Source organism: Mustelus asterias, unplaced genomic scaffold (genome assembly GCF_964213995.1).
Source record: "Mustelus asterias unplaced genomic scaffold, sMusAst1.hap1.1 HAP1_SCAFFOLD_1080, whole genome shotgun sequence".
NCBI lineage: Eukaryota > Metazoa > Chordata > Chondrichthyes > Carcharhiniformes > Triakidae > Mustelus > Mustelus asterias.
This window is the reverse complement of record NW_027591025.1, coordinates 36,950-60,545: the sequence shown is the minus strand read 5'-3', so window position 1 is coordinate 60,545 and position 23,596 is coordinate 36,950. Positions and strand designations below refer to the sequence as shown.

Genomic DNA, 23,596 nt, shown 5'->3' with positions numbered 1-23,596 from the left:
AAGAAGGATGTGGAAGCGCTGGAAAGAGTGCAGAGGAGATTTACCAAGATGCTGCCTGGTTTGGAGGGTAGGTCTTATGAGGAAAGGTTGAGGGAGCTAGGGCTGTTCTCTCTGGAGCGGAAGAGGCTGAGGGGAGACTTAATAGAGGTTTATAAAATGATGAAGGGGATAGATAGAGTGAACGTTCAAAGACTATTTCCTCGGGTGGATGGAGCTAGTACAAGGGGGCATAACTATAGGGTTCATGGTGGGAGATATAGGAAGGATATCAGAGGTAGGTTCTTTACGCAGAGAGTGGTTGGGGTGTGGAATGGACTGCCTGCAATGATGGTGGAGTCAGACACTTTAGGAACATTTAAGCGGTTATTGGATAAGCACATGGAGCACACCAGGATGATAGGGAGTGGGATAGCTTGATCTTGGTTTCAGATAAAGCTCGGCACAACATCGTGGGCCGAAGGGCCTGTTCTGTGCTGTACTGTTCTATGTTCTATGTACAAAACAAATTGTTATCTGTGATGCATTGCTGCAACAATGTGACCAGGTTGCAGTAACATGCCCAATTAACCAGAAAGGACTGCTTCAGGTTAACCCATTCACCATCAGGGATATCTGCAGGTGGTTCGGGAAGGGGAAATATTTTTAAATCCCGGCTACAAAAATTCTAACTACATTTCAATACTTTTCTTACGCATTTCTATGAATTTTTGAAGAGCCACTTTACAGAGTTATTGAAATAAAACAGGTGAAGCAACCTGGTTTATCAATGTGCGATTTACTCAGTTTCCTCTGGTGGTTGGCCTCAGTAAATTCTGTGGCCAAATCCCAAACCCAAGAGGAGTTTGTTCTGAGTTAGCCAGTCTCAGGACTGGGTGGAAGCAGAGGGATGTAGTTATATCCAAAGATTCCTGGAGGGAGAACCAATCACCGGTTAAATTCTAGAATCCTAATCCAAAGTAGCTGCAAGTGTCATGGATCTGCCTAGCAATAGCAGCAGCCAGCATTCAGAGGGGATGATAAGATGCAACCTTTCCCAGTAATGAGATTAGCAGACAGAATCAGGAGTAAATAGCTATCATCAGGAAAAAGCTTACCTGAGGAATGACTGAGAAATCAGGGGGGGGGGGTATAACAGATGCTAATTTCAATAATCAAGGAATCTCAGAGATGCATCCAGCCCAAAGGCCCAAAGGGGAACCAGGATATAATTGGCAGCACCTGCAAAAGCAGGCAGGCCAGTTTAACACCTAACAGCCAAGAAGGCATTATACAGAGACTGAGAGGCCACTTTAACATCTAAGAAGTCTTAGAGCCAAGGTAGCACAGGAACCTTCACAAAGTCAATTTAAATATCTCCCCTGGACAAGGACAAGACATTTCCCAGACTTGATCGTCTGCTTTGTATTGAGTGGTAACCATAAGCTAGATTTGACTGACAGATTTATTTAATTTGAATGTAATTTGAGAACAGGAAGGTCTTAAGGAGATCAGGGATTGCAGATATCTATACCTTAGAACAAGGATAATTGCTATATAAGCAGTGTGTTTAGTAATTCATATATTTAATTCCTCCATAGAATCCCTATAATGCAGAAGGAGGACATTCGGCCCAACGAGTCTGCATCGACTCTCCAACAGAGCACCCCACCCAGGCCCTATCCCTGTAACCCCATGTATTTACCCCACTAATCCCCCTAACTTACACATCTTGATACACTAAGGGACAATTTAGCACAGCCAAAACACCCAACTTGCACATCTTTAGACTGTTTGAGGAAACCGGAATATGCATCCAATAAAGCATCCAATATGCATCCAATAAAGCATTCAGATAAAGCTCGGCACAACATCGTGGGCCGAAGGGCCTGTTCTGTGCTGTACTGTTCTATGTTAATAAAATGTCAAAAGAATCCGGGTGAACATGAAATTATTTTCAACTTCTTGTGCACAATTACTGTATAGCATCAGTATTCATTATCCTCCAAGCATTTTACAAGAGACAGAATCTCCTGAAAATTGGTAATGTCTTCAACTTTAAAGCTTGGTTTCTCCTCCTTACCTATCACAGCTTGTTTAAGGGAGCCAACGGCCTTTATATATTCTCCGTGGCTGAGATCTCACCTGAATCTCGTCACATCTAATGAGTTTCTCCACATCCCCTTTGTTCAGCAACATGAATTCCTCGTGTTGGACAACTTCAGGAAAATTCTTCTGACTGAAAACTTCTGCTGCTTGCATCAGGTCCACACAACTGTGAGTCTCTGCAAAGTCCTGGATTCCCAAACAGTTGGACGGGTCTAACTGACTCTCCAAGAACTCACAGCAAGCCTGCTTCACACCTAGTGAAAAATACACAGGAAGGGTAATTTGTTTAATGCTGCAATTAGATCACCTGCAGTATCCGCAGCAGGTAAAAGATACCTTCTGGAGAGAGACGAAGACTAAAGTTTAGCCACAGTTCAGTACTAGCACTGAAACCAAAAGAGAAAATGCTGGAAAATCTCAGCAGGTCTGACAGCATCTGTAAGGAGAGAAAAGAGCTGACGTTTTGAGTCCAGATGACCCTTTGTCAAAGCTGTCGGTACTAGCACTCTTGACTCAAGAGTCAGAAGATTCTGGGTACAAACCCAATTCCATAGACATAGCCCAGTGCAGTACTGACAGGGTGCTGCACAGTCAGAGATGCCATTTATCAGAACAAACACAAAAACTGAGGTCCTGTCCGTCTTCTCAGGTGGATATACAAGAACCCTTGTATCTGGTGTCCTGGTTAAAATTTATCCCTAAACCAACATCATTAAAACTTGTGATTACTTGCGTAGCTCGCTGTTATTTATACGACCTTGCTGTAGGCAAATTGGTCGTCATGTTACCTAACCTTGCGACAGTAGCTATACTTCAAAAGTATTTCACTGGCTGCAAAGTACACCCTCCACAAGCAGGAGTGCTGGAGCAGCAATACAAATGGCTGTCAACTGCAGCGCTTCACAGGCCTGAGGTGAGCTGATTGTTGATCTTGGGGAGCAGGGCAATGCAGTTTTATAAGAGCTGCTTTCACACTCAGCCCTGGAGCAATAAAACTGAGGATCGAGCTCACCTTTCAGCTGGAGGAGGCAAGCTGCAGGAAGCAATTCCTGAACATTTTCCACAGTGACATGGACCGTTTCTGTGTATACAAAATCCAGCAGGATCTCCATAGTGGAAGCAGTCAGACCCTGGATATCAATATCCGGTTTCCCTTTCTCCGAAAGCTGTAACGGAAAAAAACATAGGCTCAAACGCTTTCCAGGAACAAATTCAAACAGTTTCTAATCCCACTCGAGGTACACTATCTTTTTTTAAAGTTTATTCATTAGTGTCACAATTAGGCTTACATTCACACTGCAGTGAAAATCCCTTAGTCGCCACATTCCAGCGCTTGTTCAGGTACACTGAGGGAGAATTTAGCATGGCCATTACACCTAATCAGCACGTCTTTCGGAGTGTGGGAGGAAACCGGAGCACCGGAGGAAACCCATGCAGACACGGGGAGAAAGTACACGGAATTGAACCCGAGTCCCTGGCGCTGTGAGGCAGCAGCGCTAACCACTTTGCCCGTTCAAATATTAGAATGTATCCAAATTTCATAAAGCACACCTCCCACACAGACGCCCCCCCCACAGCAACACATACCCCACAGACCCCCATCCTGCAGCAACATATTCCCCACACAGACGCCCCCCCCCCCACAGCAACACATTCCCCACAGATCCCCATCCTGCAGCAACATAATCCCCACACAAACCCCCCCCGCACCAACACACTCCCCACACAGACCCACACCCTGCAGCAACGCACTCCCCACACAGACCCACACCCTGCAGCAACGCACTCCACACACAGACCCACACCCTGCAGCAACGCACTCCCCACACAGACCCCCATCTGCAGCAACACACTCCACACACAGACCCCCATCTGCAGCAACACACTCCCCACACAGACCCCTATCTGCAGCAACACACTCCCCACACAGACCCCCATCTGCAGCAACACACTCCCCACACAGACCCCCATCTGCAGCAACACACTCCCCACACAGACCCCCATCCTGCAGCAACACACTCCCCACACAGACCCCTATCTGCAGCAACACACTCCCCACACAGACCCCCATCTGCAGCAACACACTCCCCACACAGACCCCCATCCTGCAGCAACACACTCCCCACACAGACCCCCATCTGCAGCAACACACTCCCCACACAGACCCCCATCTGCAGCAACACACTCCCCACACAGACCCCCATCTGCAGCAACACACTCCACACACAGACCCCCATCTGCAGCAACACACTCCCCACACAGACCCCTATCTGCAGCAACACACTCCCCACACAGACCCCCATCTGCAGCAACACTCCCCACACAGACCCCCATCCTGCAGCAACACACTCCCCACACACAGACCCACACCCTGCAGCAACGCACTCCACACACAGACCCACACCCTGCAGCAACACACTCCCCACACAGACCCCCATCCTGTAGCAACGCACTCCACACACAGACCCCCATCCTGCAGCAACACACTCCCCACACAGACCCCCATCCTGCAGCAACACACTCCCCACACAGACCCCCATCTGCAGCAACACACTCCCCACACAGACCCCCATCCTGCAGCAACACACTCCCCACACAGACCCCCATCTGCAGCAACACACTCCCCACACAGACCCCCATCTGCAGCAACACACTCCCCACACAGACCCCCATCTGCAGCAACACACTCCCCACACAGACCCACACCCTGCAGCAACACACTCCCCACACAGACCCCCATCTGCAGCAACACACTCCCCACACAGACCCACACCCTGCAGCAACACACTCCCCACACAGACCCCCATCCTGCAGCAACGCACTCCACACACAGACCCCCATCCTGCAGCAACGCACTCCCCACACAGACCCCCATCCTGCAGCAACACACTCCCCACACAGACCCCCATCTGCAGCAACACACTCCCCACACAGACCCCCATCCTGCAGCAACACACTCCCCACACACAGACCCACACCCTGCAGCAACGCACTCCACACACAGACCCACACCCTGCAGCAACACACTCCCCACACAGACCCCCATCCTGCAGCAACACACTCCCCACACACAGACCCACACCCTGCAGCAACGCACTCCACACACAGACCCCCATCCTGCAGCAACACACTCCCTACACAGACCCCCATCCTGCAGATGGATGTTTCTGCAGCTGCAGGTGTGACACCAGGATGGTATATTGACTTCCTGGAGCCAGGGTCAAGGATGTGATTGAGCGGCTGCAGGACACTCTGACTGGAGAGAGTGAACAGCCAGGGGTGGTGGTCCATATTAATATCAACGACATAGGTAGAAAGAAAGGTCCTGAAAGCAGAATATAGGGAACTTGTAAATAAATTATGAGGCAGGACTTCAAAGGTAGCAATCTCAGGATTACTCCCAGTGCCATGTGCTACCACGATCAGGAGTAGGACAGAATAGATGAATGCATGGCTAGAGAGATAATACAGAAGGGAAGGATTTGGATTCCTGAGGCATTAGTAGCACAGTGGTTAGCACTGCTGCTTCACAGCTCCAGGGACCTGGGTTCGATTCCCGGCTTGGGTCACTGACTGTGTGGAGTTTGCACATTCTCCTCATGTCTGCGTGGGTTTCCTCCGGGTGCTCCGGTTTCATAGAACATAGAACAGTACAGCACAGAACAGGCCCTTCGGCCCACGATGTTGTGCCGAGCTTTATCTGAAACCAAGATCAAGCTATCCCACTCCCTATCATCCTGGTGTGCTCCATGTGCCTATCCAATAACCGCTTAAATGTTTCTAAAGTGTCTGACTCCACTATCACTGCAGGCAGTCCATTCCACACCCCAACCACTCTCTGCGTAAAGAACCTACCTCTGATATCCGTCCTGTATCTCCCACCACGAACCCTATAGTTATGCCCCCTTGTAATAGCTCCATCCACCCGAGGAAATAGTCTTTGAACGTTCACTCTATCTATCCCCTTCATCATTTTATACACCTCTATTAAGTCTCCCCTCAGCCTCCTCCGCTCCAGAGAGAACAGCCCTAGCTCCCTCAACCTTTCCTCATAAGACCTACCCTCCAAACCAGGCAGCATCCTGGTAAATCTCCTCTGCACTCTTTCCAGCGCTTCCACATCCTTCTTATAGTGAGGTGACCAGAACTGCACACAATATTCCAAATGTGGTCTCACCAAGGTCCTGTACAGTTGCAGCATAACCCCACGGCTCTTAAACTCCAACCCCCTGTTAATAAAAGCTAACACACTATAGGCCTTCTTCACAGCTCTATCCACTTGAGTGGCAACCTTTAGAGATCTGTGGATATGGACCCCAAGATCTCTCTGTTCCTCCACAGTCTTCAGAACCCTACCTTTGACCCTGTAATCCACATTTAAATTTGTCCTACCAAAATGAATCACCTCACATTTATCAGGGTTAAACTCCATTTGCCATTTTTCAGCCCAGCTTTGCATCCTATCTATGTCTCTTTGCAGCCTACAACAGCCCTCCACCTCATCCACTACTCCACCAATCTTGGTGTCATCAGCAAATTTACTGATCCACCCTTCAGCCCCCTCCTCTAAGTCATTAATAAAAATCACAAAGAGCAGAGGACCAAGCACTGATCCCTGCGGCACACCGCTAGCAACCTGCCTCCAATCCGAAAATTTTCCATCGACCACCACCCTCTGTCTTCGGCCAGACAGCCAGTTACCTATCCAATCGGCCAACTTTCCCTCTATCCCACACCTCCTCACTTTCATCATAAGCCGACCATGGGGGACCTTATCAAACGCCTTACTAAAATCCATGTATATGACATCAACTGCCCTACCTTCATCAACACACTTAGTTACCTCCTCAAAAAATTCTATCAAATTTGTGAGGCACGACTTGCCCTTCACGAATCCGTGCTGACTATCTCGGATTAATCCGCATCTTTCTAAATGGTCGTAAATCCCATCCCTAAGGACCCTTTCCATCAATTTACCAACCACCGAAGTAAGACTAACCGGTCTATAATTACCAGGGTCATTTCTATTCCCTTTCTTAAACAGAGGAACAACATTCGCCATTCTCCAGTCCTCTGGCACCATCCCCGTGGACAGCGAGGACCCAAAGATCAACGCCAAAGGCTCTGCAATCTCATCCCTTGCCTCCCACAGAATCCTAGGATACATTTCATCAGGCCCAGGGGACTTATCGACCTTCAGTTTATTCAAAACTGCCAAGACATCCTCCCTCCGAACATCTATTTCCTCCAGCCTATTAGCCTGTAACACCTTCTCTTCCTCAAAAACATGGCCCCTCTCCTTGGTGAACACTGAAGAAAAGTATTCATTCATCACCTCGCCTATCTCTACTGACTCCATACACAAGTTCCCACTACTGTCCTTGACCGGCCCTAACCTCACCCTGGTCATTCTTTTATTCCTCACATAAGAGTAAAAAGCCTTGGGGTTTTCCTTGATCCGACCCGCCAAGGACTTCTCATGTCCCCTCCTAGCTCTCCTAAGCCCCTTTTTCAGCTCATTCCTTGCTAACTTGTAACCCTCAATCGAGCCATCTGAACCTTGTTTCCTCATCCCTACATAAGCTTCCCTCTTCCTTTTCACAAGACATTCCACCTCTTTCGTGAACCATGGTTCCCTCACTCGGCCATTTCCTCCCTGCCTGACAGGAACATACTTATTAAGGACATCCAGTATTTGTTCCTTGAAAAAGTTCCACTTTTCATTAGTTCCTTTCTCTGACAGTTTCTGTTCCCAACTTATGCCCCCTAATTCTTGCCTAATCGCATCATAATTACCCCTCCCCCAATTGTAAACCTTGCCCTGCCGTACGGCCCTATCCCTCTCCATTGCAATAACAAAAGACACCGAATTGTGGTCACTATCTCCAAATTGCTCTCCCACAACCAAATCTAACACTTGGCCCGGTTCATTTCCCAGTACCAAATCCAATGTGGCCTCACCTCTAGTCGGCCCATCCACATATTGTGTCAGGAAACCCTCCCGCACACACTGCACAAAAACTGCCCCATCCAAACTATTTGACCTACAAAGGTTCCAATCAATATTTGGAAAGTTAAAGTCCCCCATGACAACTACCCTGTGACCCCCACACATATCCATAATCTGCTTAGCAATTTCTTCCTCCACATCTCTATTACTATTTGGGGGCCTATAGTAAACTCCTAGCAACGTGACCGCTCCTTTCCTATTTCTAACTTCAGCCCATATTACCTCAGTGTGCAGATCCCCCACGAAGTGCCTTTCCGCAGCCGTTAAACTATCCTTGATTAACAATGCCACTCCTCCACCTCTTTTACCAGCTTCCCTACACTTAGTGAAACATCTATACCCCGGAACGTCCAACAACCATTCCTGTCCTTGTTCTACCCACGTCTCCGTAATGGCCACAACATCGTAGTCCCAAGTACCAATCCACGCCCCAAGTTCATCTACCTTGTTCCGGATGCTCCTTGCATTGAAGTAGACACACTTCAACCCACCTTCCTGTCTACCAGTACCCACCCTTGACCCTGATACCTTCCCCAATACCTCACCACCCTCACTGACTTCTGGACTACAACTCCCTTTCCCACTCCCCTGACAAATTAGTTTAAACCCCCCTGAAGAGCCGTAACAAATTTCCCTCCGAGGATATTGGTGCCCCTCTGGTTCAGGTGCACCCCGTCCTGTCTGTACAGTCCAACAGACACAGTCCAAAGATGTGCGGGTTAGGTTGATTGGCCATGCTAAAAAAAATTGCCCTTAGTGTCCTGGGATGCGTAGATTAGAGGGATTAGTGGGTAAATATGTAGGAATATGGGGGTAGGGCCTGGGTGGGATTGTGTCGGTGCAGACTCGATGGGCCGAATGGCCTTTTTCTGTACTGTAGGATTTCTATGATCTATTAGGACTCTGGGGAAGATGGGACCTGTGCAAGCTGGATGGGTTGCACCCCAGCAGGACTGGGACCAATATCCTCACAGGGATATTTGCTAGTCCTGTTGGGGAGGGTTTAAACTAGAGTGGCAGAGGATGGGGACCTGAACAGGAAGATACAAGAAAAGGAAATGAAAGATAGGAAAGTAAAAAGCAAAAGTGGAAGGCAGAGGAAACAAGAGCTAGCAGCAAATAGGACCACAGTATAAAAAGGATGTGTAAAAGTGTTAAAAAACACATCGAAGGGCACTGTATTTGAATGCATGGAGCATTTGCAATAAGGTAAACAAATTAACAGGGCAAACAGATATAAATGGGTACAATTCGATTGTGATTACAGAGACATAGCTGCAAGGTGACCAAGGATGGGAACTTAATGTCCAGTGATATTCAATACTTCGGAAGGTCAGGCAAAAAGGGAAATGAGGTGGGGTGGTATTGTTAGTAAAGGATGAAATCAGAGCAATGGTGAGAAATGATTTTGGCTCAGAAAATCAAGATGTAGAATCAGTCTGGGTGAAGCCAGGAAGTAACAAGGAGGGAACATTAGTGGGGGTTGTCTATAGGCCTCCAAACTGTAGTGGTAAGGTAGGGGACAGCATCAAGCAGGAAATTAGGGATACATGTAGCAAGGGTGCTACAGTAATCAAGAGCAACTTCAAGCTACATAAAAACTGAGCAAGCCAAATGATTAATAATAAGTTTAATTGCTGGAGCGCGTCTGAGATTTTCTTTTAGACCAGTACATCGAAGAACCAACTAGGGAATAGGCTATCCTAGATTTGGTATTGTGCAATGAGAGAGGGTTAAATAATAATCTTGTTGTGTGGGGTCTTTTAGGGAAGAGTAACCATAACAGGATGGAATTCTTAATTGGGATGGAAAGTGAAGTAATCAAATCTGAAACTAGGGTCCTGAATCTTAACTAAACAAACTACAAAGGTGTGCTGGGGTGGGTAGGTGAAGATAGATCGGGGAACTTCAACAGAAGGCATGATGTTGATTAGGCAATGGTTAATAATTAAGGAACAAATGCATGCATTGCAAAAGTTATACAATCTTTTCTGGTGCAAAAATATTACAGGAAAAGCAGCCCAACCATGGCTAACAAAAGAAATGAAGAATAGTATTAGATCCAAAGAGGAGTCATATAAAATTGCTAAAAAAACTAGCAAGCCTGAGTGTGAACAGTTCAGAATTCAGCAGGGGAGGAACAAGAGATTGATTAAGCAGGGAAAATTGAGTATGAGAGTAACTTCATAAGTAACATAAAAGCAGACCATTTCTCTAAGTTTATAAAAAGATAAAGATTGGCGAAGACAAATCTTACAGTCTGAAGGGGGAAGAATTGATAATGGAGAACAAGGAAATGGCAGAGCAATTAAACAACTACTTTAGCTCTGTCTTCATGGAGGAAAACACAATTAACTTCCCAGAAATGCTAGGGACAAAAAAAGGGACCTGGGTGTCCTAGTCAATGAAAGCAAGCGTGGAGAAGCAGCAAGCAGTTATGGAGCAAATGGTATGTTAGCTTTATTGCAAGAGGTTTTGAATATTGGAACAAGGATGTCTTCCTGCAGCTGTTCAGGGCCTTGGTGAGACCACACCTGGAGTATTGTGTGCAGTTTTGGTCTCCTTATCTATGAAAGGATATAATTGCCATTGAGGGAGTGCAGCGAAGGTTCACCGAACTGATACCTGGGACGGCAAGATTGTCGTACGAGGAGAGATTGGATTGCCTGAGCCTGTGTTCACTTTAGAAGAATTTGAGGGAATCTCAAACCGGGGGGGGGGATATCCTAGGAAGAGGATTGGAGTATAGGATTGCAGATGTCTTGCTGCAGTTTTACAGGGCCACAGTCTAAGAATAAGGGGTAAGCCATTCAGGACTGAGGTGAGGAGAAATTCCTTCACTGAGCTGTGAACCTGTAGAATTCTCTACTACAGAAGGTTGTGGAGGCCAAGTCACTGAATATACTTAAGAAGGAAATCAATTTCTAGACACCAAAGATATAAAGGGTATGGAGAGGGAGCGGGAATATGCTTTGAGATAGAGGATCAGCCATGAGCACACAAAATTGTGGAGCAGGCTCAAGGGGCCAAATGGCCTACTCCCATTCCTATCATTTTCTATGTTTATTTTCAAATTCATAAGTTTAAATTGGGACAAAGCACTCTGAGGGTACAGCGATACACTAACCTCACAAAATAAAACACAATGGTCATGGACAATAATAAAACACATATTTAGTCTATGACACACCTCACACCCTTGCGCCGCCACCTTGTGCAAACACACGCCCACATCCTCACCCCAGCATGGTCAGGTCTCCCTCACAGCAATCTGACACACCAACACATAAATGGCGAACATCAATACAGTAAAGCACAAATGTAATGTGACCAAACCTATGACACTAACTAGCATGATGGTACTGAACATTCTCAAAGCTTTATCTCTGGGTACTTAACACTTGTTGGAGTCACATTTACTAAAGGTTGTACCCATATCCTCCAGGCAAACAGTAATGACTAGGTGAGGGTTATGAGGAAGCAGTCGAAATTCTCAGTACAGGATGGAGCAGAGTTCAGGGAAACAAATTCAAACCAGCAACTGAGGAACCCTGATGGGTTTTCCTAGAGAAACGAAAATTCTGGGTTAGGAATAGAAACGTAACTATTTCTGCAGCTGCCTCACTGCTTGTGGACACATGAATTGCAATTCCCCAGAGATAGAATCAGCACATCACCAAGGGAAAGGGTTAAGTATATGTCATTACCAATAACTGATTTTTAAACCAGGTAATAACAGGGTTATTATTAGAAACAGGCATTATAGTGCAACCATTAATCAAGTCATTTTGAGGCACGTCCTCATGTTTAGAATGTTTTTGTTTGGAAAGAAATCAAGTTGTTTTCTTCACGAGGAAGAGTTCTTAGTGCAAATATCTGTGGAGAAGACTGATCACCAATATATTCACAGTCTCAATGCAATTCTCCATTGCATGGGAAACTAGTTTTGAGCTGAGGTTAATTAAGTTCTACCACTCGGCTAATGAATCAGCATTCCTGGCTGATGAACACCACTGGAAGAAACACTGAGGATACAACCACCATCTGCAAGTTCCCCTCCACGTCAATCACCAGACTTACTTGGAAATATATCACAGTTTCTTCACTGTTGCTGGGTCCTGAATCCAGGAACTCCCTTCCTAACTGCACTGTGGGTGCACCTACGCCATATAGAGTCATTGAGGTTTACAGCATGGAAACAGGTCCTTCGGACCAACTTGTCCATGCCGCTCTTTTTTTTAAACCCCTGAAGTTAGTCCCAATTGCCCGCATTTGGCCCATATCCCTCTATACCCATCTTACCCATGTAACTGTTGAAATGCTTTTTAAAACACAAAATTGTGCCCGCCTCTACTACTTCCTCTGGCAGCTTGTTCCAGACACTCACCACCCTGTGTGAGAAAAAATTGCCTCTCTGGACACTTTTGTGTATCTCCCCTCTCACCTTAAACCCATGCCCTCTAGTTTTAGACTCCTTACCTTTGGGAAAAGATATTGACTATCTAGCTGATCTATGCCCCTCATTAATTTATAGACCTCTATAAGATCACTCCTCGGCCTTCTACGCTCCAGAGAAAAAAGTCCCAGTCTATCCAGCCTCTCCTTATAACTCAAACCATCGAGTCCCAGTAGCATCCTTTATGAACAGCAGTGGTTCAGGAATGCAGCTCATCACCACCTTCTGAAGGGAAGTTGGGGAAATAAATATTGGCCTTGTCCCTATCCATGACAGCATTGGTAGGAGTGTCCACCACACAGTTCTCTTGGAGATTAAGTCCCATCTTCACACTGAGCATACCCTTCATCATGTTGTGTGACACTCTCATTGTACGAAACGGGATAAATTCAGAACAGATCGAGTAGCTCAAAATTGGACACCAGTGAGGTGCTGTGGCCATCAGCAGCAACTACAGAATTGTATTCAATCACAATCTGTAATCTCATTGTCCAGCATATTTCTCACTTTACCATTACCATGAAGTTAGGAGATCAACCATGGTTCAATGAGGAGTGTATGAGAGCATGCCAGAAGCAGCACACACATTCCTAAAAATGAGGCCAGTCTGATGAAGCTATGACATGGGGCGACATGAATTCTAAATGGCAGGATTAGCATGCAATAGACAGAGATCTAAGTAAACCCATAACCAAGGGGTCAGATCAGACCTCTCCAACCCTGCTACACCCGATCATGAATTGTGGTGGGCAACTAAACAACTAACGAGAAGCAGTGGCTCCATGAATATTTGGTGAATTCAAACCAAAAGGCAGCATCTAATAATGACAATTTAAAAGTCACCGGGCAACAGGTAAGTGATTGGATGATGAACATTACAGTTGTCGCTTTTTTCTCTAATTTAGGCAGTGGGTTAAACTAATCTTTTAAGTTTGATAATTTTCAAATTTGGTTACGTTTTAAGTAGGCTCAAGTCTAAGTAAGTCTTATTTCTGGTGAGTTTAGTTAATGGTCCAATAAATAGTGTAAGAAGCCTCACAACGCCAGGTTAAAGTCCAAAAGGTTTATTTGGTAGCACAAGCCACTAGCTTTCGGAGCGCTGCCCCTTCATCAGGTGAGTGGGAGTTCTGTTCACAAACAGGGCATATAAAGACACAAACTCAATTTACAAAATAATGGTTGGAATGCGAGTCTTTACAGGTAATCAAGTCTTAAAGGCACAATGTGAGTGGAGAGAGGTTAAAGAGATGTGTATTGTCTCCAGCCAGGACAGTTAATGAGATTTTGCAAGCCCAGGGTTACAGATAGTGTGACATGAACCCAAGATCCCGGTTTAGGCCGTCCTCATGTGTGCGGAACTTGGCTATCAGTTTCTGCTCAGCAACTCTGCATTGTCGTGTGTCATGAAGGTCGCCTTGGAGAACGCTTACCCGAAGATCAGAGGCCGAATGCCCGTGACCGCTGAAGTGTTCCCCAACAGAAAGAGAACACTTTTGCCTGGTGATTGTCAAGCAGTGCTCATTCATCCGTTGTCGTAGCGTCTGCATGATCTCCCCAATGTACCATGTCTCGGGACATCCTTTCCTGCAGCGTATCAGGTAGACAACGCTGGCCGAGCTGCAAGAGTAGGTACCGTGTACCTGGTGGATGGTGTTCTCACATGAGATGATGGCATCCGTGTCGATGATCCGGCACGTCTTGCAGAGGTTGCTGTGGCAGGGTTGTGTGGTGTCGTGGTCACTGTTGTCCTGAAGGCTGGGTAGTTTGTTTCGGACAATGGTCTGTTTGAGGTTGTGCGGTTGTTTGAAGGCAAGAAGTGGGGATGGCCTTGGCGAGATATCCGTCTTCATCAATGACATGTTGAAGGCTCCGGAGAAGATGTCGTAGCTTCTCCGCTCCGGAGAAGTACTGGACGACGAAGGGTACTCTGTCCGCCGGGTCCCATGTTTGTCTTCTGAGGTGGGTGCGGTTTTTCGCTGTGGCGCGTCGGAACTGTCGATCGATGAGTCAAGCGCCATATCCTGGTCTTATGAGGGCATCTTTCAGCGTCTGGAGGTGTCTGTTGCGATCCTCCTCATCTGAGCAGATCCTGTGTATACGGAGGGCTTGTCCGTAGGGGATGGCTTCTTTAACGTGTTTAGGGTGGTAGCTGAAGAAGTGGAGCATTGTGAGGTTATCCGTGGACTTGCGGTATAGTGAAGTGCTGAGGTGACCGTCCTTGATGGAGATGCATGTGTCCAAGAATGCAACCGATTCCAGAGAGTAGTCCATGGTGAGTCTGACGGTGGAATGGCACTTGTTGATGTCACCATATAGTTGTTTCAGTGTAACCAGTTCCATTCCAACCATTATTTTGTAAATTGAGTTTGTGTCTTTATATGCCCTGTTTGTGTACTCAACTCCTCACTCATCTGAAGAAGGAGTGACACGCCGAAAGCTTGTGCTACCAAATAAACCTGTTGGACTTTAACCTGGTGTTGTGAGACTTCTTACTGTGTTTACCCAGTCCAACGCCGGCATCGCCACATCATGGCTACCAATAAATAGTGGCATAGCAGGGTCCCTCAATCCTGTTGAATGTACATCCTGTGCCAAGTGGGAACTCAGGGTGCTTCTGATGGCTTGGACTACCACAGGAAACAGCATCAGCTGGAGCAGCTCGAGTTCCTGGATCTTGGAACTTGATGTGGAACTTGAGGTGTTGTTAAACTTCTTGGAACTTGAGCAGCAGCTGGAACCACTGCCAGTCAGGTAAATGGCATGTTTCCAGAGGTGATCAAGATTCTATAGCAGAGAGAAAATGGGTGAGCACCAGACAGTCAAGAGGACCAGGATAGCAGTGCATCTCATTCTCTAATCGGCATTCAGTTCTCAGTATAGGTGAAGACAATGGTTTCTCTGAAGAATACCGATAGGGCTAAGGCGATGGCACCATGCATGACTCAGCTTAGCAGGCTGGAGGAGGAGGGTCAGAAAAGTAACAAAGAGCGAGGGGAACAACGAGGTGTTCCTGCAGCCGCAGATATAGCTCTAGGAGGAACACTGCCTCCATGGAGTCAGGATCAAGGAGTCACTGAGCAGCTGCAGAGCACATGTGGTAGGCCAGAGGTTGTGGTCCATATCAATGAGATAAACAGAAAGAGGGATAAGATCTTTCAAGCAGTTCAAGTTAAAAAGTAGAACCGCAAAGGCAGTAATCTTCAGATTACTCCCAGTGCCAGACAAGAGTGAGGACAGAAATCGGAGGATAGCTGAATATGTGGCTGGGGAGATGATGCAGGAGGTGTAGATACCTGAGATATTGGAACTGAATTTGGATGAGATGAGACCTGTCCAACCAAATGGGTTGCACCTTAGCATGACTGAAGACAATACTTTAACAATGAGGTTCCAGCACTGGTGGGGATGGTTTAAACCAGTCTGGTGAGATGGGAACCTGAACATGGATTCAGAAGGGAGCAAAGCAAAGTTGGAAATAGTAGGCAGAAAGTAGGAGTTGTAGTTGTCGTCTCAACTTCACTTTCCTGACTGTCCAATAATCTTTGATTCCCTTGTCTATCAAAAATCTGTCCAACTCAACCTTAAACTCCCATGAACCAGCTTCACTACTTTCTGGGGAAAACGATTCCATAGCGACCCTCTGGGAGAAAAAATTCTCTTCATCTACATCTTCAAAGGAAAGATCTCTTATTCATAAAATATGTCCCCTAATTCTAGTCTCATCCAAATGAGGAATCATCCTCCAGGTATCTACCCTGTCATCCTCCAGGTATCTACCCTGTCAACTCCCCCCTCAGAATCTGTTTTGTTCCAACAAGATCACCTCTCATTCTTCTAAATTCCAATGGGTATAGCCCAACCTGTTCAACCTTTCTTCATAAGAGCTCTTCAACCTCAAAATGAGTCAAGTGAACTCAACTGTATAAATCACCAGAATGCAGATTAAACGTATCCCAGACTGCTGGGAGAAGCAAGGGAAGAAATAATGGAGATTCTGACCATCATTCCCCAAACCTCTCTGGATCCAGGCATGGTGTCAAGAGGACTGGATGACTGCTAACATTGTATCATTGTTTGAAAAGAGATAGGTCAATTAATTACAGAGCAGTCAGCCTAACCTTGGTGGTGGGCAAATTATTGGAACAAATTCTGCAAGTCAGGGAGTAATTCACAGATTAATAAAGGACAGTCAGGAAGGATATGTCAAGGGGCAGACATGTCTGAATGACCTGAATGAATTTTCAGAGGCAGTGATGAGGAAAGTCAATGAGGGTACTGTGATTAATGTCCACATGGATTTTAATAAGGCTTTTGACATGGCAAGTTGGTCATAAAATTAAAAGCTGATGGGAACCAAGAGAAAGTAGCAAATTGGATCCAAAATTGGCTTATTGGTAGGGAGCAAAGGGTAATGGTTGATGGGTATTTTTGTAACTGGAATAATATTTCTCCTGGGGCTCCGCAGTGCTCTACACTGGAAGATCCCTTCCTGTTCATGTTATTAATGATTTAGATTTACATGCAGGAGGCATAATTAAGAAGTTTCCGGAGATGCAAAAATTGGCCATGTGTTGATAGTGAGCAAGAAAATTACAGACTGCGGGAAAATATCAAAAGAGAGTCGGAAAAGTGGCAAATGAAATTCAAGCCAGAGGAGTATGAAGTAATACATTGGGGAGGACAAACAAGAGAACAGAAATCTAACTGAATTATGATCACCACCTCTAATATACTCTCCCACACATACTCCTTTTGCCTGTCCAACATTATTTCTCAAAACCAATGATTGTCTTCTGTGCTTTATTCTTCTATGATTATTGTACAGCCAACAAGGTTACAGCTCAACCTATGCCAGAGGGATGACAGAAAGGAGGGATACGATGTGACCTGTTTGAACAAGTGTCAATGGCTAAGTACACCATTAATCCTGTAAGTGCCATGGTTGGGTTTACACAACTCAAGTTGAGCTTCTCAATGGGTTATTTAAGCTATGTTTATTGGAACTCAATGATGGCATAGTGGCTAGCACTGCTGCCTCACAGTGCCAGGGACCTGGGGTTGGATTCCCAGCTTGGGTCACTGGCTGTGCGGAGTCTGCACGTTCTCCTCGTGTCTGCGTGGGTTTCCACTGGTGCTCCAGTTTCCTCCCACAGTCCAAAGATGTGCAGGTTAGGTGGATTGGCCATGCTAAATTGCCCCTTAGTGTCAAGGGGATTAGCAGGGTAAATACGTGAGGTTACAGGGATAGGGCCTGGGTGGGATTGTTGTCAGTGAAGGCTCAATGAGCCAAAAGGTCTCCTTCTGTACTGTAGGGATTCTATGATTCTAATATCCAAAAGGATGGGTAGAATTCTCATGATGAAGGAGATATTACTTTTAATGAACCAGGTGGTGGTTTTTTCTAACAATTGGCAATGGTTTCTTGGTCATCGATACATTCTTAATTCCAGATATTTTTTATTGACTTCAAATTCTGCTTTGGTGGAATTCGAACCCGGGTCCCTAGAATAGTAGCTGAGTTTTTGGATTAATAGTCTAGGGATAAGATTCATGAGAATGCTTCCAGGTATGAGGAACTTCAGTTAGGTAAATAGATTGGAGAAGATGAACTGTTCTTCTTGAAAAGGAGATTAAGATAAGATTTAATAGAGCTGTTCAAAATCATGAGGTATCTGGATAGAAACTGTTCTTATTGGCAGAAGGGTCCAGAGTTACAGGACATCAATTTAAAATGATTGGTAAAAGAAGCAATGGCAGCAGAAGGGAAATCGTTTGTTAAGCAGTGAGTGGTCAGAGTCTGGAATGCATTGCGTGAGTGTGTGGTGGAAACAGATTCAATCAAAGCTTTCGAAAGGAAATTGGAATTTATCTGAAGAGAAAATATTTGCAGGATGATGAGAAAAAGACAGGGAAGTGTGACTAGATGAGTTGCAGAGGATCAGCACTGACACAGCCTAATGGGCTCCTCTATGTTGTAAGCATTCTATATCTTTCACCAGTTTGAAAATTTTCAGTCCACTTAGTGTTATCAGCATCCAGCCTTCTCTTACTGGGGGAAAGAAATGTTACGGATAAGCCATTGTACACAGCAAAGACTCTCTTGCTTGACACTAATTATTAATACTGATTAAACAGCCCTAAATTCAGGAGCCACAGTCAGTAGATTGACAAACATCAGTACTGCTGTGAAGAAGTGAAAATGTTTGCTGACCGATCTTTAGAGAGTTACAATGGCAGCTTGCCAGCTTACCTCACTGGTGAACATGGCACAGAAATAATCGCTGCAAGCGGCTAACACAATACGATGAGCTGGAAAATCCTTGCTGTCAACTCGCAATGTGACATCGCACAGGGTGTTACTCTTCCTCAGAGAGTTCATAGTGTTGAGAATTGACTTGGCATGTGAGTTGGTCATTATATCCCGAGGAGCCATGTTGAGCCTTCCCACTTTTAAGGCCAATGAAGAGAAATCTAGTCACCTATAGCTGGATTCAAATCAGACCAATGATGCATGATTAATAGACTGGGAAAATGTATCCTCTCATATTTCATACTTTCTTTGCAAAACCTATGAACTATAAGATTAGTATAGATTTTAAAGCATTTTGATTAAAGACAATATTTGACAAATTTGCATCTGACAATGCTATTATCAATCTGTTGACATGTGTCCAGAATGCCCACCTTTCTCCTCACCTCTCTGTTGTGATCCAGCCTATTTTCTAACCTAGTTTGTGATTTCCTTAATTGTTTTTTGACCTCGAGGCCTCTTTCCATTCACTGGGTTGTGCATCCCACCCACTGTTCCTGAACTTCCTTATCAGCCATCTCAAGTGGTCCCCATCACCTTTCCTGAATTCCAGTTATTGGAATCCACACTGCTGCTAATCCACCCAGGTTCTCCAACTCAGCACCAACCTCCTTTCTTAAAAGCTGCTGTACTGCAAATCAGATGCTCATTTCTCAAGATAACATTTCAAACTTGTTTAAAGTTTTTATTTATTATCACAAGTAGGCTTACATTCACACTGCGATGAAGTTACTGTGAAAATCCACTAGTCGCCTTTTCAGGTACACCGAGGGAGAATTTAGCATGGCCAATCCACCTAACCAGCTCGTCTTTCAGACTGTGGGAGAAAACTGGAGCACCCGGAGGAAACCCACACAGACATGGGAGAATGTGCAAACTCCACACAGAAGTGACCCAAGCCGGGAATTGAACCCGGGTACCTGGTGCTGTGAGGCAGCAGTGCTAACCACTGTTCCACCTCTGGCATTAGTGCATTAAGTTAAGATGGGTTTTTTTGTTGATAAAATATAATTAACACAAATCCAAACAAGCTGGCAGTTCTGTTCCTTCTACAACACAGCAAAATCTTCTTTGTATCTGTCCATTGCCACCAGAACTCTAACCAAAACAACAACTCAGTCACTCACTATCTCTCTATCTAAGATTCTTACAGTGCCACTCTTGATTCAACGATAGCACTTTCACAAAAGAGTCAAGAGTGTGGTACTTAAGAAGTACTGTACTACAGGAGGTGCCATCTTTCAGATAATGTTAAACCAAGGCCCCTCTTAAATTGACTTAAATATCCCTTTCTCTACACACTAGCTATGACTATAATTCTACATTCTGCACCCTCTCCTTTCCTTCTCTATGTACAGTATGTTTTATCTGTATAGCACACAAGAAACAATACTTTTCACAGTATACTAATACATGTGACAATAAATCAAATCAAACCATGCACTATTTGGAAAGAAGCCTGATCCCAGTGTTAACCAACATTCAGGCCTTGTCTAGAGAACATGGATTTAATATGTTCTGGAAAACATCCCCAGGAACAGGTACATGCATCACTTCTGCGTAAATATTTCCTACAACACAAAGTAGGAGCTGCCATATGTAAACTTTTGGTTATAGGTAGTTTACACCAACCTGTCTAGATTAAACAGAATGTCTTGGTGGGGCTGTGGTAAACGCTTTCCTGTCACAAACATGGTTTAGTTGCCAACTCTTGATTCTATTCCATTCAGATTAGCGCAGGAGCAGTGGATTAAACACATTGCTCCAATTCTCAGCATTCAGTCCCAACAGATTTATGACATTTGTACTCTAAGTTTAGGATCTCTTCAGATGTCTGGGAAATTGAGAATGTATTAGTGTATGAAACTGAATGGCATGATTTTAGACTCTGCTGTCTGTGATGCTGCAGTATTGAACAATGCAGTGACTGTTTAGAGGGAATCTTTGCAATGTTGAACAGCATCAAATCAGCCTGCAGAGTAATCACTGCAATACCAAAAACAATCTAAATTGCAAAAGCAGCTTTGATATTATGGTTTACAAATGTCCTTACGTCACAGAAAGGGTTTATTTTTCATTGGCTGGCTGAACTAGAGTTTACATTCGACAAGCCATGGAACACTTCCAGTCTGCCACCTGCCAGTTACTCCCAAGCCTTTCCACTCTCCCAGAACTGAACAGGACTCCTCTCATTTCAATCGCCTTCAGCCGTATCCAGTCATACCACCTGGAATATTAATAAAAGGATCAATAATGTAAATCAATCAATTTCTCAACAACTGCATGTCTGCTACATCTGCACATCCCAAGTCTCATAAAACATAATTCACCGTTTTAGTATTTGTTACAGGCCTAGTAAGCCCCGGCAAACTGATAAGCCTGCTATTGATTTCCACTCCACTTGAGAAGAGAAATATTTCCACCAGCTGCCTGTACCAGTAATTCAGCCATGCTAGGACATTCATTTTAAATAGGGCATGGGAAAGCAGTTATTCTTGTCTAGACTTGAACATCAGGTGATCATGCAGCCTATGCAGACACACCCGGCAGAGCTGAGTTTTTCTTTTGTTAACTGTTCTACCTCTCTGAAGTACTTTCACACAGAAGGACGTATTTGCTGACTTTGTCTGACATATTAACAAACCCTGTGCTGCCCTAGCGTCAATGTTTGAGCAACTAGGCTAGTGTTTTATCATTTGATGGTACATTGTGTGCCAATAATCTGCAATCACGTGAAATAGGCTGCAACTTTATTCATTTCACTCATGACCTACTGGTTACTGGGTTTAAAGGTCCCAACTCCTTCCCTCCCTGAAGATCAGGCTCAGCCTCTGGAACTCCCTCCCTCTGACTCTTTCAAATCTTCCTCAGAACACAATGACATTCTATCATGTGCACCCCACCCAGCATCTAGTTCCCTTCTGTGAATCACCATGGAGGTTTTCTCCATGAAAGGTACCTTACAGAATGTGAGCGGCAGCGGTTGCACCGCTCTGGCCTTTTATGTAATAGACAACCAGTCGCCAAAACAGAGCCAACAGCTCTCTGAACTCAAGATAAAAGCAAAATACTGCGGATGCTGGAATCTGAAACAAAAACAGAAAATGCTGGAAAATCTCAGCACGTCTGACAGCCTCTGTGGAGAGAGAATAGAGTAAGTCTCACAGCACCAGGTTAAAGTCCAACGATGAACGTCTGAGGATCGTGGGATTATATTCATTGGAGTTTAGGAGGTTGAGGGGAGATCTGATAGAAACTTACAAGATAATGAACGGCTTAGATAGGATGGACGTAGGGAAGTTGTTTCCATTAACAGGGGAGACTAGGACGCGGGGGCACAGCCTTAGAATAAAAGGGAGTCACTTTAGAACAGAGATGAGGAGAAATTTCTTCAGCCAGAGAGTGGTGGGTCTGTGGAATTCATTGCCACAGAGGGCTGTGGAGGCCGAGACGTTGAGCGTCTTCAAGACAGAAATTGATAAATTCTTGATTTCTCGAGGAATTAAGGGCTATGGGGAGAGAGCGGGTAAATGGAGTTGAAATCAACCATGATTGAATGGTGGAGTGGACTCGATGGGCCGAATGGCCTTACTTCCGCTCCTATGTCTTATGGTCTTATAGGTTTATTTGGTAGCAAAAGCCACTAGCTTTCGGAGCGCTGCCCCTTCGTCAGGTGAGTCACCTGGCGAAGGGGCAGCGCTCCGAAAGCTAGTGGCTTTTGCTACCAAATAAACCTGTTGGACTTTAACCTGGTGTTGTGAGACTTCTTACTGTGTTTACCCCAGTCCAACGCCGGCATCTCCACATCATGAGAGAGAATAGAGCCAACGTTTAGAGTCTGGATGACCCTTCATCAGAAGGGTCTGAACCCACTGCCTGGAAAAGTGTCCCAGATGTTTCCACTCCAGTCTTGCTCATGCTTCCCCATCGCTAAGTGTCTGCTCCTTTCCCCCTTTATTTGTCCTTCATTGCTGATCCGCTGGTTATTAACCGTTATCATTCTCTCCCCACATCTTCCTACTTCATTTCTCCTGGATTCCTTTATTTCCTCCTGTTCTTCCCGTACTCTTCATTTTTAACCCCGGGTTTAGACCCCCCCCCCCCCCCCCCGGGCCCGGTTTAATGCCCCCATTCCCCGGTTCATTCCCGGGCCCACTCTGCCTTTCCCCAATCCGGGCCCCGTGCTGGCCTGGGGCTGTCCCCGGTCAGGCGGCGGGTGTTATCCGGGCCCCGCTCCCGGAGGTTATCCCGGCCCCGCTCCCGGAGGTTATTCGGGCCCCGCTCCCGGAGCCGCCGCTTACCGTCCGCCCTCCGCCACTGGACTACAGCCCCCACAATGCACCGCCTGACGCATGCGCACGCAGCCGCGGCGGGTCACGTGAACAAGCTGCAGCCAGAGTAGATCCGAATGATGGAGCCAGAGACACTGTGGATGTGGGGGATCATCAAGGGGGGGTGAAATCATCAAAGGGGGGGGGGGGATCATCAAAGGGGGGGGGGGATCATCAAAGGGGGGGGGGGGATCATCAAAGGGGGGGGGGGGATCATCAAAGGGGGGGGGGGGGATCATCAAAGGGGGGGGGGGGATCATCAAAGGGGGGGGGGGATCATCAAAGGGGGGGGGGGATCATCAAAGGGGGGGGGATCATCAAAGGGGGGGGATCATCAAAGGGGGGGGATCATCAAAGGGGGGGGGATCATCAAAGGGGGGGGGATCATCAAAGGGGGGGGATCA

At 45.9% G+C, this 23,596-nt stretch overlaps 1 protein-coding gene across 1 annotated transcript in view; it reads right to left on the bottom strand.

The window, feature by feature from the left end:
* klhl12 (kelch-like family member 12) overlaps positions 1 to 23,217 on the bottom strand; it is a 42,957-nt gene extending 19,740 nt beyond the window's left edge. Inside the window, exons 1-5 of the mRNA XM_078205908.1 lie at positions 23,163 to 23,217; positions 20,915 to 21,088; positions 18,802 to 19,036; positions 3,098 to 3,251; positions 2,122 to 2,339 (exon numbers count right to left, since the gene is read on the bottom strand). Coding sequence (XP_078062034.1) covers positions 2,122 to 2,339; positions 3,098 to 3,251; positions 18,802 to 18,984 — 555 coding nt within the window. The 5' untranslated portion in view covers positions 18,985 to 19,036; positions 20,915 to 21,088; positions 23,163 to 23,217. The remainder of the gene's footprint in view (positions 1 to 2,121; positions 2,340 to 3,097; positions 3,252 to 18,801; positions 19,037 to 20,914; positions 21,089 to 23,162) is intronic.
* Positions 23,218 to 23,596: the final 379 nt, after the last annotated feature.